The sequence below is a fragment of the Nyctereutes procyonoides genome, unplaced genomic scaffold, assembly GCF_905146905.1.
Source record: "Nyctereutes procyonoides isolate TBG_1078 unplaced genomic scaffold, NYPRO_anot_genome, whole genome shotgun sequence".
NCBI classification, from domain to species: domain Eukaryota; kingdom Metazoa; phylum Chordata; class Mammalia; order Carnivora; family Canidae; genus Nyctereutes; species Nyctereutes procyonoides.
This window is the reverse complement of record NW_026575126.1, coordinates 34,617,716-34,636,905: the sequence shown is the minus strand read 5'-3', so window position 1 is coordinate 34,636,905 and position 19,190 is coordinate 34,617,716. Positions and strand designations below refer to the sequence as shown.

The 19,190-nt window shown below is 37.8% G+C and overlaps 1 protein-coding gene across 1 annotated transcript in view; it reads right to left on the bottom strand.

Annotated features, from left to right (window-relative positions):
• The window catches only part of EEIG2 (EEIG family member 2), an 83,136-nt gene that overhangs the window by 40,577 nt on the left and 23,369 nt on the right, over nucleotides 1-19,190 (bottom strand). Inside the window, exon 2 of the mRNA XM_055341153.1 lies at nucleotides 2,427-2,547. Coding sequence (XP_055197128.1) covers nucleotides 2,427-2,547 — 121 coding nt within the window. The remainder of the gene's footprint in view (nucleotides 1-2,426; nucleotides 2,548-19,190) is intronic.

Here is a 19,190-nt window from a genome sequence, read left to right as displayed (position 1 = left end):
CTGGAGTAATTCTCTTGGATCTAAAAATGTGTACCATATGGTGAAGATGGCAGAGCTGCTCTCCCAGCCCTGGACCCCTGGGCTATTACCCAAGAGAGACAGAAATTCTTATCCTGTTTAAGTCATCGCATATTTGGGTATCTGCTTCAGCAGCTTGTTGTACGTGCCCGAATACACCGAACCTCACAACCTGAGGAACTGGATTATTTCACATGAACTAGTCCTACCTTAAATTACAAAAAATTAGTTTTTTGGTAATAGACTCTGAGGGTTTTTTTTTTTTTTAATTTATTCACGAGAGACACACAGAGAGAGAGGCAGAGACACAGGTAGAGGGAGATGCAGGCTCTATGCCGGGAGCCCGATGTGGGACTTGATCCCGGGTCTCCAGGATCACACCCTGGGCTGAAGGTGGTGCTAAACCACTGACACCCAGGCGTCCCGACTCTGAGCTTCTTATTATTGGCAGTTAGCTTTACTCTAAACTAGTATTATAATGTTATTTATATGTTATTTATATACATACATATATGTATATATTATTATTATTTTTTAAAGATTTTATTTATTTATTCATGAGAGAGACACAGACACAGAGGCAGAGACACAGGCAGAGGGAGAAGCAAGCTCCATGTCGGGATCAGGCCCTGGGCTGAAGGTGGCGCTAAACCGCTGAGCCACCTGGGCTGCCCATATATATTATTTTTTTTTAAATTAAAATTCAAAGACTGGTCATCTTACAAAAATCATGACTAGGATTCCATTTATAAAAGTTTCAATATAAGAGCTACAGCAGCAATTAAAGCAGAAAGAGAAGAAGGTAGGATGCTTTACTTATATCTCAGTTAATGCTTACAAATTCTGGAGAAAGCAATTATCATAACCATAGTTTGGGTGGAAAAATTGATTTTTTAGAAAGTCAGGAGAGAACTACCTAACGTCTCACAGTTAGAAAGCGCGTATCTGGGACTCAGGCTCAGATCACTACAATGACACATACACTTTCACTGCATTGTACTTAAGGGAAGCTTTGATGCAATTATTGCTGCTCCAAGTTAGACTTTTTTCTTTCTCTCTTTCTTATTTTAAAAAATTTATTCATGAGAGACACAGAGAGGCAGAGGCATATGCAGAGGGAGAAGCAGGTTCCCTGCAGGGAGCCTGATCTGAGACTTGACGCCAGGACCCCAGGATCATGACCTGAGCTGAAAGTAGACACTCAACCACTTAGACACCCAGGTGGCCCAAGTTAGTCCATTCTAAAGGTCTACAATCATTAAAGGCTTAAAACCTACAAAATGTTTATATGTATTTACGTTGTATCTTAACTGAGTAGATTAAGCAATGTAAGAATTTAAAATATAGCCACATACAACATGGTGCTATCTGCTCACACAAAAAGCAAAGAAAATTAAAAATACAACTTTTTATCTCATTAAGAAGGACACAAGACTAAAATGGAAAATAACAAGGCAATGGGCTCTTGCTTTTCATTCTGAGTCCTTACCTTAATTTTTGAACAAGTACATGTATTATTTTGGTAACTTAAAAAATGTATATAAGATATAACATAAAGGTTACATTTTATTTTTTTTCTTTTAAAGATTTTATTTAATGTATTTATTTATTTATTTATTTATTTATTTATTTATTTATTCTGCAGGGAGCCCGATGTGGGACTTGATCCCCAGACTTAGGATCACACCCTGAGCCAAAGGCAGACACTCAACTGCTGAGCCACCCAGGCATCCCATAAAGGTTACATTTTAAAGCTAATAGTTCCATTCACCTGTAGTGGTGACAAAAGGATTCCCTCTTTTTAACTCCCCAAAAAGTAGGATCATATATTTCTACATATATTAAGTTGATCTACTTGAGATTACCATCTTTGTAGATCATTGGTAACATGCTTCAACCTAATACGTGGAAAAGAAATGATATAAAAAACAAAACACGGCCTTAGAATTAGAAAGATTTGTATTTGAGTCCCCATTTTGCCATTTCCTAGCTATGTGATTTGAGCAAGTGACAACCCCTCTGAACCTCGTTTTCCTGAAATTGCAAAAAATAATACCCATTTTCATGTTTGTTGTTAGACATAATATATGTAAAGTCCCTAAAATAATGCCTACAAAGAGAAATTTAATGAATGGCAGGATAAAGATCAGCCTTCCAAAATAATACAAATAGAGTTAATACTTAAATGTATATCAATTGATAGTGAAATAAGGTTCTTGAGTAATACTTTATAGCTTCAAATTTTCTTAAATCATATTTGTCACAGTAAATTAAATTATTGCTGCAAGTGTAAAGTGGAATTACATGTAACAGTTCTAACGATGAAGTAGAGCTAAATAAAATGAGTCAGTGACTATGGAACTAATTATGGTTTCTGAAAGGGGAGACGTAATTGGCTATTTTTATACCTTCCTCACAGATACTCTGTAGATACAAGGATCCAGGATGCCTGTGGTGGCACTTGCACTCATCTTGCACATAAATGAGAACTTCTTCCTCCAGTGAACACAGTTGGCTTGTACCACTTCCCTGAAGAGGAGACAGAGAGAGAGAGAGAGAGAGAGAGAGAGAGAGAGAGAGAGAGAGAAACAATTATTATTGATGACAGGTTAAAAAAAAGTATACACACTCTTTCACTCAGGTCTATAACGCAAAAGTGATATATTAAAAGGCATGAAGAAAACAAACTTCTAACAATGTGATCTGAAAATCCCTAGAAGGGGGGATCCCTGGGTGGCGCAGTGGTTTGGCGCCTGCCTTTGGCCCAGGGCGCGATCCTGGGTCGGGCTCCCGGTGCATGGAGCCTGCTTCTCCCTCTGCCTGTGTCTCTGCCTCTCTCTCTCTCTCTCTCTCTCTCTCTGTGACTATCATAAAAAAAAAATCCCTAGAAGGTTTTAATTACCCACAGAAACTCAAATTTTTAAAAAAGTGAAATTACTCATCAATTGAATCAATATAAATTGAAGCTTCACTACTCATTCATTCAGCACATAATACATGTTTATTTTTGGTGAGCTATGTGCTAGATGTCTGAAATATGATGATAAGAATGACAGTGTTCCTAATCTTGTAGGGCTTATAGTTTACAGGTAGTATCAGAGACTATGAAATGTAAACCAATACTTATTCTGAAATGAACTTATTCTGAAATTTTCAGCTCACCCACCAGCCCCTGTCATTCCACTGAGCCACGCAGGTGTCCCCCCTCCTTTTTTTTAATTTTTAAAAGAGATTTATTTATTTACTTGAGAAAGAGAGAGAGAGATGGGGTACCTGGGTGGCTTAGTCAGTTAAGCATCTACCTTCAGCCCAGGTCATGATCCTAGGATCCTGGGATCGAGTCCCACATTGGGCTCCCTGCTTTGAAGGGAGCCTGTTTCTCCTTTGCCTCTGTCTCTCTCTCATGAACAGAAGAAAACAATCTTAAAGAAAGAGAGAGACAGTGTACGTGCGTGAGCAAACACAAGTCAGGGCAGGAGCAGAGGGCGAGAATCTCAAGCAGACACCTGGCTGAGCATGGAGCCCCTCATGAAGCTAGAACTCATGACCCATGAGATCATGACCTGAGCCAAAATCAAGAGATGGTGGCTCAGGGTGCCTAGGTGACTTAGTGGGTTAAGCATCTACCTTTGGCTCAGGTCATGATCCTAGATTACTGGAATCAAGCCCTGCATAAGGCTCTCTGCTTCTCACTCTCCTCCCCACTCCTGCTCTTGTCCACTATCTCTGCCTCTCTCTTTCTCAAATAAATAAATAAAATCTTAAAAAAAAAAAGAGATGGATGCTCAACCAACTGAGCCACCCAGGTGCCCCTCGACTGTATCCAGCAGGAGTGCAATTTATTTGTATGGTTACAACACAGGCAGAATGAGCTATCTGGCAAAGAATGGATCTGGAGGTATTTGTCAGGCAACATGAAGCATCCGCAGTAAGATACACAGTAGCTAACGTGCATACTAAAAAATAAATGAATTTTTGAAAAAAAAAAAGCAATGAATAACAATGAAAATAACAAAGAGGAAAAAATAAAGTTAGAATTTAATTTAAAAAAATTTTTTCCCTCTCAACATCTTGGGGCCTTGAGACTTGATGGAGGCATCAGTCATGGCCTCTGGAGCTCCCAAAGAAGGTGTGAAGGTATACTAAAGGCTGGGCCCTTTAGGAGCACCCTCTGCTTCAAGGCACTTGGTTGTTTCTGTCACTGAGGTCACTGATGTATGACCAGGAATCAGACATTTAAAACAAAAACAAAAAACAAAATCCCTGTACTTTCCTACATAAAAGCTTCTGGTTGAAGATAGCCGATTGACAGCATGTATTAACTTACCTCTGCTCTCTTCCTAAAACATTTTATTTAATTTTTAAGGCATCATATAGCAAGACAAAGAGAACCAGAGAGGAGACAAAATAAAAGGTCAGGAATTAACAAGTGATAATGACTTAGTAAATTAAAGAAAGCTGAACATTATGCTGGTAATGGTGAAAGCTAAGAGCAGGTATCTTAAAGTAGCATTGAAACAGAACAAAAGAGGGACAAATTGCAGAAGAACTGATCGAAAACTGTTTTTAGAAAGAGTCCCCCAGATCTTGCTGACCCCTGCAGAGGACAGATTTATTCTCCTGATGAGGTACAACAGAGGGATCTCTGTATTACCTGACCTGAAGGCAGGTATTGAAAATAGCACCACAGCGTGACCATATTGGGTGGGGTAGGGGGCTAGACACAGGATGAAAGATGACTTACTGAATGCTGAGACTTTTTCCCCTAACGTGGCTTCTCAGGATATATTCTTTAAGAAGATGTAAGAAGAACATTCTCCACGGAATCCAACCAGACCCAAAGAAAAGTCTATTAAGATAACATTGAGGGTTACAAAATGACTTCGCCAGCTCAATCTACAACCTGAATCAATGAACACTCTCCACATGCACCAATTCTCAAAGCATCTTTGACTTCTTCACAGATAAATACGAGCAAGCACTTGAGTTAGGTCTTTCAATATGAACAAACTGAGGGGGTGCCTGGGCGGCTCAGTTGGTTAAGGGGCTGCCTTTGGCTCAGGTCATAATCTCAGGGCCCTGGGATTATGGGGGACTCAGGTCCCCAGAGTTGGGCTCCTGACTCAGCAGGGAGTCTGTTTCTCCTCCCTCTCCCTCTGTGCCTCCCCTCTGGCTCACGCTCTCTCTTGCACACACACACACACACACACACACACACACACACACACACTCTCTCTCTCTCTCTCTCTCTCTCAATAAATAAAACCTAAAAAAGAAAAAAAAAGAAGAAACAGACCAAAATGAATAGCAAAAAGGAAACTTTTTAAAAAACAGAGGCTATGGTGGGAGAAAAAAAAAAGATTCTCAGAGAGACAGAAATTTCATCTATCATAAAAGTATAGGAAGGAATAGGATACTATAAAAGAACATACAGGGAACTAAAAAGTACTCATGGAAATCAAAACTAATTGAGTTGATTTTTTAAAAAATATTTTATCCATTTATTAGAGAGAGAGCAAGAACAAGCAGGGGGAGCTCTATCCCTCCACTCTACCCTTCTCTGTGGGCCTTTAGGGACTAGGTCAACCAGGCTCACTTCCCCTCTGCCACTGAACGTAGTAAAGGTACAAACATCAGAAGGATGGAAGGCTGCAAAATCCTAAAACTCTGTCTTATGTTCTGCTACTTTTCATTTGTTTGTGAAATAACAATAATTCCTCAACAATACTAATTAGAGAAACTATTTATTTATTTATTTATTTATTTATTTATTTATTTATTTATTTATCTATTTATCTATTTATTTATTTAGCTCCATGCCTAGTGTGGAACCCACTGAGGCTTGAATTCAAGACCTGGTGATCAAGATCTGAGCTGAGATCAAGAGTCAGATGCTTAAGTGAATGAGTCACCCAGGTGTCCTACAGAAGCACCTCTTTGGACTTTTATCTAATTTAAAACATCCTTATAAGGCAGCAGCCTTTACATACCAAAAAGTATATGCTATCATTTGCACAAATGGGCAGCTTTGGCCTGAGTAACAAAAGTAAAAGAAGTGAACTCTGTATGTGAGTGTTTCTCTTAAAAAACAAACAAGCAGGGGTGCCTGGGTAGTTCAGTCAGTTAAGCATCTCTTGGTTTCAGCTCAGATTGTGATCTCAGGGACGTAAAATGGAGCCCTGAATTAAGGCTCCGTGCTCAGTGGGGAGTCTGCTTCTCTCTCTCTGTCCCCACCATACCCCACCCCGGCTTGTGTGTGTTCTCTGTCTCTCTCTAAAATAAATAAAAATCTTTAAAACAAACAGGAAAGGAGTATTTATAGAAATAGTGATCTAGTTTGGCCAGAGAGTAGAGGAAGGCAATATTAACTCTGGTGGGCTTGGGAAAAGATTACAAAACTTAGCACAGCATCATAAATGTGGGCAGATAACTGAAATTATAGTGTTGAACAGAGGTGAAGAATGTTTTCATAAAAGATGTGACATTAAATCTCAAAGGAAAAAATACATCTCCATAACCCTACATTCCCATCATGAAAGCATATGGAAGTATAAATCTCACTGGTAAAGGTAAATATTTAGATAAATACAGAAAAATGTAATATTGTAATAATGGTGTGTAAATCACTTTTAATGCTAATATAAAAGTTAAAAGATGAAAATATTAAGAATAACTATAACCACAAAAATTTGTTAATAGATACATAATATAAAAAGAATTAAATTCTGACATCAATAACAAAGTCTGTTGGGGGACATAGAAGTGTAAAGTTTTTGTATGTAATTGAACTTAAGTTGCTATCTACTCAAAATAGACTGTTATAAGAAGTTTTACACAAGCCTCATGGTAAACACAAAGAAAAAAACCTACAACAGAAACAAACAAAGAGGGTAAAGAATCAAAGTAGATCACTATGAAAAAGCCAGCAGGTCATATAGGAAGACAGCAAGAGAGGGTGAGAAGAAAAGAACCACAAAAACTGATAGAAAACAATTAACAAAATGGCCACCGCAAGTCCTTACCTATTAATAATTACTTTAAATGTAAATGAACTAAACTCCCCAATCAAAAGGCACAGAATGGCTGAATAGGTAAAACAAAAACAAAACCCCAAATAAGACCTAACTGTACGTTGGCTGTAAGAGATTCAGTTTAGATTTAAGGACACGCATAGACTGAAAATGAAGAGGTAGAGAAAGATATTCTATGCAAATGGTAACCAAAAGAGAAAAGAGGTGGCTATATTTATATCAGACAAAATGGACTTTAAGTCAAAAACAAAGACAAGGTCATTGTTTAATGATAAAACAGTCAATTCAGTAGGAAGCTATAACATTTATAAATGTGTATGTACCCAACACCAAAGTACCATCAAAGTACCTAGATACATAAAGTATCTTGGCAGATCTGAAGGAGAAATAGACAATAATATGGTAATAGTAGATTTCAATACTCCATTCACTATAATGAAAAGATCATCCAGACAAAATCAGTAAGGAAACAGTAGAACTGAACAACACTATAAAACAAATATACCTATTCAGAGCTTTTTACCCATTAGAAGAATACACCTTTTTTTCTCAAGTGCACACGTAATATTCTTTAGGGCAGATTACATGTTAGGTCACAAAAGAAACACACTTAAGAAGATCTAAATTATTACAAGTATCTTTTCCAACACAAAGAATGAAACTAGAAAACAACAATAAGAAGGTGGGAAATTTATTAATACATGAAAACTAAACAATATAATCTTTTTTTAAAAAATATTTTTATTTATTTATTCATGAGAGATACAGAGAGAGAGGCAGAGACACAGGCAGAGGGAGAAGCAGGCTCCATGCAGGGAGCCCAATACAGGACTCCATCCCAGGCCTCTAGGATCACAACCTAGGCCAAAGGCAGACGCTTAACCACTGAGCCACCCAGTTGCCTAAAAAACATACTCTTGAATAACCATGAGTTGAAGAAGAAATCGAAAGAGAATTAAAAAAAAATATCTCAGCACAAATGTAAACTAAAATACAACATACCATAACTTCTGGATTGTAGCAAATACAGTACTAAGAGGGGAATTTATAACAATAAATACTTACTTCAAGAAAGAAGTTAGTGGTGCCTGGGTGGCTCAGTCAGTTAAGTGTCTGCCTTTGACTCAGCTCATGATCTCAGGGTCCTGGGATTGAACTTCAAACCAGCTCCCGCTCAGCTGAGGATCTGTATCTACCTCCCCCTCCCCTGCCTCCATAATTCTTTTTTTTAAATTACATTTATTTATTCATGAGAGACACAGAGAGAGAGAGACATAGGCAGAGGGAGAGAGAAGCAGGCTCCCCAAGGAGGCTGATGTGGAACTCAATTCCAGGATATCAGTTAGGATCATGCCCTGAGCCAAAGGCAGATGCTCAACCACTGAGCTCTGCCTCCCTATTTGTGCTCCTACAAAGTTCTCTCTCAAGTAAATAAATAAAATCTTAAAAAAAAAAAAAAAAAAGGATAGGGGAGGAGGGCGGGGGGTGGGGGTGAATGGATGACGGGCACTGAGGGGGACACTTGATGGGATGAGCACTGGGTGTTATTCTGTATGTTGGTAAATTGAACACCAATAAAAAATTAATTTATTAAAAAAATAAGATAGAACTTAAATAAACAATGTCACTTTATACCTCAAAGCTAGAAAAAGAACAAGCTAAGGCCAAAATTAGCAGAAGGAAGAAAGTTATAAAGATGAGAGCCGACATCAATCAAATAAAAATAGAAAAACAACAAAAATAAGTGCTTTTTGAAAAAAATAAACAAAATCAAGGGATTCATAGCTAGATTAAGAAAAAAGAATACAAAATAAAAAATGAAAAAAGGACATTAAAACAGTTGCTTCAAAAAATAAAAAGAATCATAAGGGACTATTATTAATAAATATATTCTAACAAATGCCAGCAAACTGGATAATCCAGAAGAAATCAATAAATAAATTCCTAGAAACATACACTTACCAAAATTGAATCAAGAAGAAATAGAAAACTTGAATAGATCAGTAACAAATGAGATTGAATAAAAAATCAAAAACTTTTGAACCACCACCACTACAAAAAGCCTGGGACTAGATAGTTTCTTGGATGAATCTACCAAACACTCAAAGGACAATTAATACAGTCCTTAAACTTTTCCAAAAGACAGAAAAAGAGATCACTTTGAAATTCATTTTTTGAGGCCAGCATCACTCTGATACCAAAGTCAAAGATACCATTAAAAAAATAAAAAGTAAAAGAAAAAAGAAAACTAAAGGCCAATATCCCTGATGAACACTGATGCAAAACTTCTCAATAAAATACTGGCAAACTGAATTTCCTAACATGTTAGAAGGACCATCCTATGCAAATCAGTGTGATAAACCACAGTAAAAGAATGAAAGATAAAGACTACATGATCATCTGAATAGATGAAGTTTGTCATGCTTTTTCTGCAACATCTACTCACGATAAAGACTTTCAACAAAATTAGTATAGCAGCAACTTACCTCAGTAAAGACCATATATGAAAAGCCCAAGCTAACATCATAATCAGTAAGGAAAACCTGAAAGTTCTTCCTCTAAGATTTAGCGCAATACACAGATGCCCTCTTTCACCAATTCTTGACAAGTATGCCAAGAAAACAATGGAAAAAGGATAGTGATGCTGGGAGAACCGGTTATTCACATTAGAAGAATGAAATTGGGCCCTTATACTATATACAAAAATCAACACAAAATGGATTTAAAAACTTAAACGTAAGACCTAAAATAGTAAACCTATTAGAAAAAATAGAGAAAAAGCTTCTTGATGACACTGGTTTGGGCAATGATTTTTTTGGCTATAACACCAAAACACAGGCAACAAAAGCAAAAATAGACCAGTGTGATTGCATCAAACTAAAAATCTTCTTCAAAGCAAAGGAAATGATCAATAGAATGAAAAGGCAACTTATGAAATGGGAGAAAAATATTTTCAAAGCATATATCTGATAAGAGATTAATGTCTCAAATATATAAAAAACAGAAACAACTCCATGGCAAAAACCAAAATCTCCACATAACACAATTAAAAAATGAGCAAAAGACCTGAAGAGAGACATTTCTCAAGTGAAGATATAAGGCAAATAGGTATAGGATTGTAATCACTAATCATTAGGGAAATGCAAATCAAAACTACAATGAGATATCACTTCACACACATTATCAAAAAGACAAGAAGTAAGTATTGGTTAGAATGTGGAATAAAAAAGAACTCTTCTACATGGTTGATGGGAATATAAACTGGTATAGCCATTATGAAAAACAGTATGGAGGTTCCTTAAAAATTGAAAATAGGGTGCCTGGGTGGCTCAGCCAGTAAAGCATCTGCCTTCTGCTTAGGTCATGATTCCAGCATTGGGCTTCCTGCTCAGTGGGAAGTCTGCTTCTCCCTTTTCCCCCCTTCCCTGTGCTTGTGTGTGTGTTCTCTCTCTCTCTCTCAATTAATAAGATCTTTAAAAAAATTAAAAATAGAATTACCATATGATCCAGCAATCCCACTACTGGGTACATAGCCAAAGGAAATGAAATTGACATTGTAAGACATTTGCACTCCCATGTTCATTGCAGCATTGATCATAATAGCTAAGATATGAATACAACCGAAGTGTTTGTCAAGGGATGACTAAAGAAATTGTGTGACACACACATACACTGAGCAATGTTATTCAGCCACAAAAAAAGGTAAATGTGATAACATGGGTGAGGATGGAAGACATTATAATAAGTGAAGTCAAACACAGAAAGACAAATATTGCATGACCTCACTTATATGTAGAATCTAAAATAGTGGAACTCACAGAATAGGATGATGGTAGCCAGGAGTTAGAAAGTGGGGAAATCGAGATGTTGGCCAAAGGGTACAGAATTTAGTTAGGCAAGATGAATAAGTTCTGGAGATCTAATGTACAGCATGGTGACCATAGTTAACAATGCTATATTGCATATTTCAAATTTGCTAAAACAGCAGATCTTAAATGTCCTCATCAGAAAAAAAATCCAGGTAATTATGTGGGGTGGTGGATATAATTAGCTTGATTGTGGTCATTTTACAATATATACATAAATCTAAACATCAAGTTGCACATCTTTTTAAAAAAGATTTATTTATTTATTTGCAAGAGAGAGAGTGTGAGAGTGTATGCATGAGTAGGGAGAGGGGCAGAGGGAGAGAAAAGCTCAAGCAGACTCCCCGACTCCCCATTGAGTGTGGAGAACAACACAGGCACGATCTCAGGACATTAAGATCACGACCTGAGCTGAAATCAAGAGTTAGATGCCCAAATGACTGAGCTACCCAGGCGCCCTATCAAGTTGTACATCTTATTAAGCATATTTAATTAATTTGTCAATTACACTTCAATAAAGCTAAAAAATAAAATCAAATATTATGGATGAATGCTTTGTGCATATTTTTGTATATATTGTACATATTTTTCATGACCTGTATAGGTGCACCCAGGGAAGCCACAAATAAGCTCAGATCTACTTGCTGGAAATTAAGACACTATCCAGACACATGAATATTGTCTCCTAAGTAGCAGACTGACATATATACCAAGACTCTGGAACAGGTTCTTTTTTAAAATTTTTATTTATTTATTCATGAGAGACACAGAGAGAGGCAGAGACCCAGGCAGAGGGAGAAGCAGGCTCCCCACAGGGAGCCCGATGCGGGACTCGATCCCAGGATCCTGGGATCATGACCTGAGCTGAAGGCAGACACTCAACCACTGGGCCACCCAGGTGCCCCCGGAACAAGTTCTTATGTGAGGATAAGAAAGTCTGATGAGCCAAGAGATCAGGTTGGGATGAACTAAGGCTATGAAAAGTGTAATTGACTCATGCTGTCACACAACAAAGAATCCTTATTGGAGGAGGAACCCAGAAATGATGAAGGCAAGAAATAAGAGCCCAGCGTAACACTCTGGACAATACACTGCCAACCACAGTAACCACTAGATAAATATTCATTGACTGAATGAATAGATGTCACGAATCAGTCACAAATAAGCAGTCCCAGGTACCAATTCTTGCCTATGCTACTTCACAATCATTCCTAAATCAACCCCTTTTCTGGGTCTAGGACCACTACCCTAATTCAGTCCCTCAAGAGCTCTTCCTTGAAATATGGCAACAGCCTCCTAAATGGCCCTCACTCAAACCTACCTTCCTCATTGCTACCAGAGAGCTCCTTCTAAAAAACAAATTTGATAATGTCATTCCTCTGTTAAAAATCCTCCACTGAGGGGATCCCTGGGTGGCTCAGTGGTTTAGCGCCTGCCTTTGGCCCAGGGTGAGATCCTGGAGTTCCGGGATCGAGTCCCGCGGCGGGCTCCTGGCATGGAGCCTGCTTCTCCCTCCTCCTGTGTCTCTGCCTCTCTCTCTGTCTCTCATAAATAAATAAATAAATCTTTAAAAAAAAATCCTCCACTGATGGAGTGCCCGGGTGGCGCAGTCAGTTAAGCACCCGACTGACTCTGGGTTATGGCTCAGGTCATGATCTTGAGCCCCGCATCTGGCTGCCCGCTCAGCACAGAGTCTGCTTGAGATTCTCTCTCCCTCTCTCTGCATTGCTCTAAAATAAATAAATAAATAAATCTTGAGAAAAAAATCCTTTACCACTTCCCCATATTTTGGAGGATTAACTCCAACCTACTGAACACTGTCATGATTAGGTCCCTGCCTATCTTTGGTCTCTTGACCCTTTCTGTCTCATACTGATTATCATTCCCCATTTACTTCAAACTATTTCTACTTTGTATGCCTTTGTATGCACATATGAGATTTTCTTTCCTCTGTATGCCATATACTCTCCTTTTCAACTTCCTACATTTACCAATTTAATTCTTGGTTTAGTCATTACCTGCTCTAGGAATCAAGCCCCAACCCAGCCTACAGGTGAAAGCCTGGTGTCAGGTGTGATGTGGTCTGTCTGCTTCCCTGAGTGCCTGGCTGTCTGCCGTTCTGTATCCTGGAGCACTGCCTTCTACAGAAGGGGCTGGCAAGCGCTGGCCGAGTTGGCTTCCTCCATCATTCCATTTAGTTCCCATCTCCCAGGACGTAGTCCCACTTTCCTTTTATTTCTGCTTTGTCTCCAACAGATGCTCTTATGATTACATACATTTCAAATGAACCAATATTTGCAACAAATTTTTAAAATTTATAAGCTTAAATATAGCGATGTCCTTTCTTAAAAGGAATTCAAGTAGAAATAGATAATTTAGGCAATCTTTCTGATTTTATATCATCAGAGTAATAGCCCTGGAGTATCAGATAATTTCTCTAAATAAAGAAAAAATTTTGTGTGCCCAAGGCAATTACTCAGAATTTTTTTGTGATAATCTTTAATGTGTACACATGCACACAAATATACATGCACATCCACACAGCAGCTGCCAGAAAGCTGTCCAAACTACACAAACAAACAAAAAGTGGCAAAGCTATTTCGTGACAGTTTGTTATACTGATGGGTTACCATGGAAACAAAGACTACTTGGCAACTGAGACAAAAGTCACATTAGTAATGTTTTCCGTTATGTGAGTCATTAATTTCCTATGAGTTTTATATGGTTGCTTAACCACTTTCAAGAAACAAAGTAAGAGAATAGGATTTGTGTTGATACTGTGGAAAGCCAAGTATTTCTAAGATAAACGATAAAGTTGCTGATTGTGAAATACATAAGCAAAGGACTTAAAAGAAGATAAATGTTGCTATCGCCATGGTTTATTCTTCAAGAGTAAAAAAAATTCTAAAAAGACTTTAAAAATTAATATAAAAGAAAGTGAAAATTATGGATCCATTTTCTGTGACCTACTGTGCCAGCAAACTACAGTACTTAATATTCTAAGAATAACTTGCATATGTATACTCTACACATATATTTAACATTATTCCATGTCTTGGTAATTTGAAGTATTTTTAACTTTTTGGGAACAGTGATCAAAAACTGCTGTGAGGAATGCAAGCTGTTTTGCCAGACAATATTATTGCAGTGCTTGTATCCAGAGGCAGTCGGCTTGGGTTCAAATCCTGCCTCTGCTATACTTGCCACCTGTCACACTGGACACATTCCCTAACGTCTCTGCATTTCTGTTTCCTGCTCCATGAAACAGGGGTGGTAATAGTACCTACATCTCAAGAGAGTTTTTGGAAACTAGGTGAATAATTACACACAGTGTTTGGAACAGTGCCTGGTTGATAGTGGATCTCATAATAAATTTTAGAAGTTGTTATTATTAAGTATATAAGTAGTTCTAAGTCTACTGACATTTGCCCCCACCCCCCAGAGAGAAATAATGATTAAATTTATAAGTAGAGAATTTCTTCAACAATCAATGGAGGTTTCTATATTCTAAGAGCTAGAGATTCGTGAGAAAATAAAATTTTGGGAACTGAAGCAAAAATAAATATCTTAAGACTCCAAGGATAAATTAGATCTATAAAACTGTGACTTTTAATTACAACACTAAAGTGTACATGAATCTCTCACGTTTGAGAGGTATTTTTAGTTTGTATAACTGAGTGGACACTACTAACATTCAGTGGAAAAAACTGAGTACAGAGGATTTTCATTCACTCATTCACTCATTCATTCATTCATTCATTCTGCTGGTAGTGTTAGACATTGAAGGAAATTGGACAGTTTGAGGTTGAGGAGTCTGAGAGTCCCTCATTTGGAAATGTCTAGTAAGTAGATAGATATTGAGACCTAGGACTCAAAAAAGAGGACAGGGCTGAAAACATAAATGCTAAGTCCTTGTGACTTAGTGATCATTGAGATCATGGGAATGGATAAGGCCATTCAGGGACACTGGGTAGAGAAGGAAGGGGAGAGGGCAGAGCCTGGATCTCTAGGAAACACTGATATGAAGGTATAGGAGGAGAAGGGAGCAGCAAAGGAGACCACATGGTAAATGGAGAAGCAAAGGAGATCACGTTGTCCCCAAAACTAGGGAAAGGATTGTAAAGAAAGTGTTGCCCAAGAATATCAAATGTGGCAGAGAAGTCAGGTAAGATAATGATGAAAAGGAAGCAACAATGAAGTCACTGATAACACCCGCAAGTATAGATTCAGTGCAAGGCTGAGAGTGGAAGGCAGATTACTATAGGAAGTAGAGACAGTAGTAATAAAGTAGAGAAAATGAGGGTGGAGGTGGATGGGGACTTGGGGTAGAAAGAAGATTTCAACTAACATGCAAGACTTAAGCATGTTTTGGTGCTGACAGGAAGAACTACTAAAGAGAAAGAGTCAAATGTCTACAGATGTGAACTGTGGGTTCCACACCCAGCCCAAACTATGCATATGTATGGAGGAAAAAAATCTTCTGTCAGACGTGCAAAGACTAAGAAAACACAAAACAACAACGAAGCAAAGCAGAGCAAAAAGTGATCATTCAGGTACCCTTTCTAAATAAGACACTTGAATTATGCAAGAATAAGAAAAATGAATTAAAAGAGCTTAAGAATCAAAAAAAGGCAAGAAAGAAACCAAGTCAGCAGGTTACTTGCTCTTTCAAAAATAAAAAAGATTTTATTTATTTATTCATGAGACACCCAGAGAGACAGAGACACAGGCAGAGGGAGAAGTAGGCTCCACTCAGGGAGCCCGATCCCAGGACCCGGGATAATGACCTGAGCCAAAGGCAGACACTCAACTGCTGAGCCACTCAGGTGCCCCCAAAATGCCTTACTTTTGAACAAAAGAACTTTCTTGTTCTTTCTAAATTGTCTAAAAACATGTGTAAAAATAACAGCTATAAACAGCTTCTTCTATCACATATTCTGTTAGCCAGTGCCTAGATGAGGAAATGCATGACTCCATTTTGTCTGTAAATTAAATGCCAAATTCTTCAGCTATGTACTCAGCCCTCTCTGGCCTGCCCTTAAATTCTCAAATTTGATCCCCTATGATTTATCTTCACTGACTTCACTAAACTAAATTACCCACTATTCCCTAGCTGGGCTCTATGTCCCTACACTACACACCAGCCTTCAGGATGTTCTCTCCCTTGGGGTGCCTTCCAAACATGTTCTGTCCTCTTCCTACCACCCAATTTCATCTACGTGGATTCAAGTCTAACTTTTTTCTGTTTTTAAAGTAGTCTCCGCACCTAGTGTGGGAGCCCAATGTGGGGCTTGAAATCACAACCCTGAGATCAAGACCTGAGCTGAGACCAAGAGTCAGATGTGTAACTAACGGAGCCACCCAGGTGCCCCTCAAGTCTAATTTTAACACTGAATGATGTGGAACAAATTACATTCCTCTATATAAGTTTCCACTTTTATGAAATGTTTTGTAGTCAGCTACAGAGTGGTAAACATGTCACCTGAATCTATAAAATGGTATAAAAATTTACTTCAGAGGTAGTTTGAAAGTTAAATATTTATTTATTTAAGATTTTTTCATGAGAGGCACACAGAGAGAGGCAGAGACATAGGCAGAGGGAGAAGCAGGCTCCCTGTTGGGAGCCCAATGTGGGACTAGATCCCAGGACCCCAGGTTCATGACCTGAGCCAAAGGCAGATGCTCAAACCACTGAGCCACTCAGGTGCCCAACAACTTTTTTTTTTTTTTTGGAAAATGTTAACAATTTTATGTTTAGACACCAGCACTAGAAAATTCCCAGAAATTGCTATTGAAATGTAGTTGCAGTCTGTGAATAAGGAAATGTATAAACTTTTAACTGGAAAGAAAATGTCACTAAATGAGTTTATTTTAATGCTCTAATGATGACTCACTAGAATGAAATGAAGCAAACATGTAAGGACCAAAATCAATACCACAGTTACTTCCTCATTTCATTAAGATAAAATAAGACTTGGGTATAAACTAGTTTCTAAGCCACAATGTTTGGAAATTTGATTAGGAAAAGCCTGAGAATATCTTCTGAAACCAGTAAACAGATTTCAGGACAGAAAATTCTTCTTTTCTTTGAGATAACAGAAAAGTGTTCAATCATGGGTTTGTTTTAAATATTTCTATCCCTATTTTCTCTTGCACTATTTCTTTCCCCCAACCTAGAATCATGTTTGGGTCTCTATCCTAGAAATAAATACACAAAACGATTGTTTTTTTCCTATTTTCCCCCTTTCACTTAATTCGCTTTTCTCCTCTTCATTAACAAAGTTCCCAAAAGAACACTTACACTTAAGACTTCTGCTGCTTTACCACCTGCTCACTCCCTAACCCCTTGAAACTTGGTTTGTGCTCCTATGACTATAATGAAACTACATTCTGAAGTTCACCACTGGACAGCAGCACTCGAAAGAATAAAATCAGAGCACTATCTTACATCACACACAAAAATTAACTCGAACTGGATTAAAGACTTGGACATAAGACTTGAATCATAAAAATCCCAGAAGAAAAGAGGTAGGTAGTAAGCTCCTTGACATAGGTCTTGACAATGATTTTTGAGGTTTGACAAAATCAAAAATAAACAAATAGCACTACATCAAACTAAGAGCAAAGGAAACCATCCACAAAATGAGAAGGCAGTCTCCTGAACAGGAGAAAATATTTGCAAATCATATATCCAATAAGGGGTTAAGATCCAAAATTAGAACTCATATAACTCAATAGTAAAAACAACAACAAACCCAACCTGAGAATGGACAGAGGAAATGAGGAGACATTTTTCCTAAAAGACATGCAGATGACCAACAGGTATAGGAAAAGGTACTCAATACCACTAAATATTAGGGCAATGTAAATCAAAACCACGATAAGATATCACTTTGCACTTGTGAGAAAGGGTAGATTCAAAAAGACATGAAATAATAAGCACTGGTAGGGATGTGGAAAGAAGGAAATTCTTGTACACTATTGGTGGGAATGTAAATTGGTGTAGCCACTACAGTATAGAGGTCCCTCAAAAAATTTAAAATAAAACTACCATATGATCTGCAATTCCACTATTGGGTTTTATAGAAAACAAAAGCAAAAATTCTTTATAATAACAAGCATTATTTACAATAGCCAAAATATGGAAACAGGCTGTCACTGACATATGAATGGATAAAGAAAATGTGGTGCATACATGCACACACACACACACACACGCAAAATACTATTCAGCCACAAAAAAGAAGGAAAATTTGCCATCTGTGCTAACATCTATGGACCTTGAGGTCATTATAAGTGAAATAAGTCAGATAAAGACAAATACTGTATGATATCACCTTGTAAAAAAATATTTCTTTATTTCAGAGAGCAAGAGGATGACAGGGAAGGGCAGAGAGAGAGAGAGAGAGAGAGAGAGAGAGAGAGCAATCTCAAGCAGACTCCTCACTGAGCACAGAACCAAACTTGAGGCTGCATCACACAACCCTGGGATCATGAACTGAACTGAAACCAAGAGTTAGATGCTCAACTGACTGTGGCACTCAGGCACCAATGCAGGGCTCGAACTCATGACTCTGAGATCAAGACCTAAGCTGAGATCAAGAGTCAGACGCTGAACTGACTTAGCCACTCAGGCACCCCTGTATGATTTCACCTTTATGTAGAATCTTAAAAAACATAAAATCCAAACCAACCTAACCCAAATTCATAGATTGAGAAAAGACTGGTAGTTGCCAAAGGGTAGGGGTAGGGTCAAGGGGTTAGAGGGTGGGTGAAACAGGAGAAGAGGGGTCAAAAGATACAAACTACCAGTTATAAAATAAGTCACAAGGATATAATGTAGACTGTAGTTAATAATACTGTATTGCATATTTGAAAGTTGCTAAGAGTAGATCTTAAAAAGTTTTCATAACAAGAAAAAATTTTTTTGTAACCATGAATGGTGGCAGATGACTTATTGCAGTGATCATTTTGTAACATATACAAGTATCAAATCATTATATTGTATATCTTTTTTTTGTATATCTTAAACTAATATAATGTTACGTCAATTATGCCTCAATTAAAAAAAGGTTCACCAGGCTTGCTGATTGTCAAAGAGGGCAGCTCTTACACCACTCTGCTCTCACACTATGGCAGAGCTGGACACTCTCTCCCCTGGAGGTTTTTCCTTAGCTTCTGTGATATCATATTCCCGAAAATTCTGCACTCATTTTCCTTAATTAGATCTTTGTCTACCAGGGTTCTATCCTCAGGCCTTTGTGTTTTGTTCTAT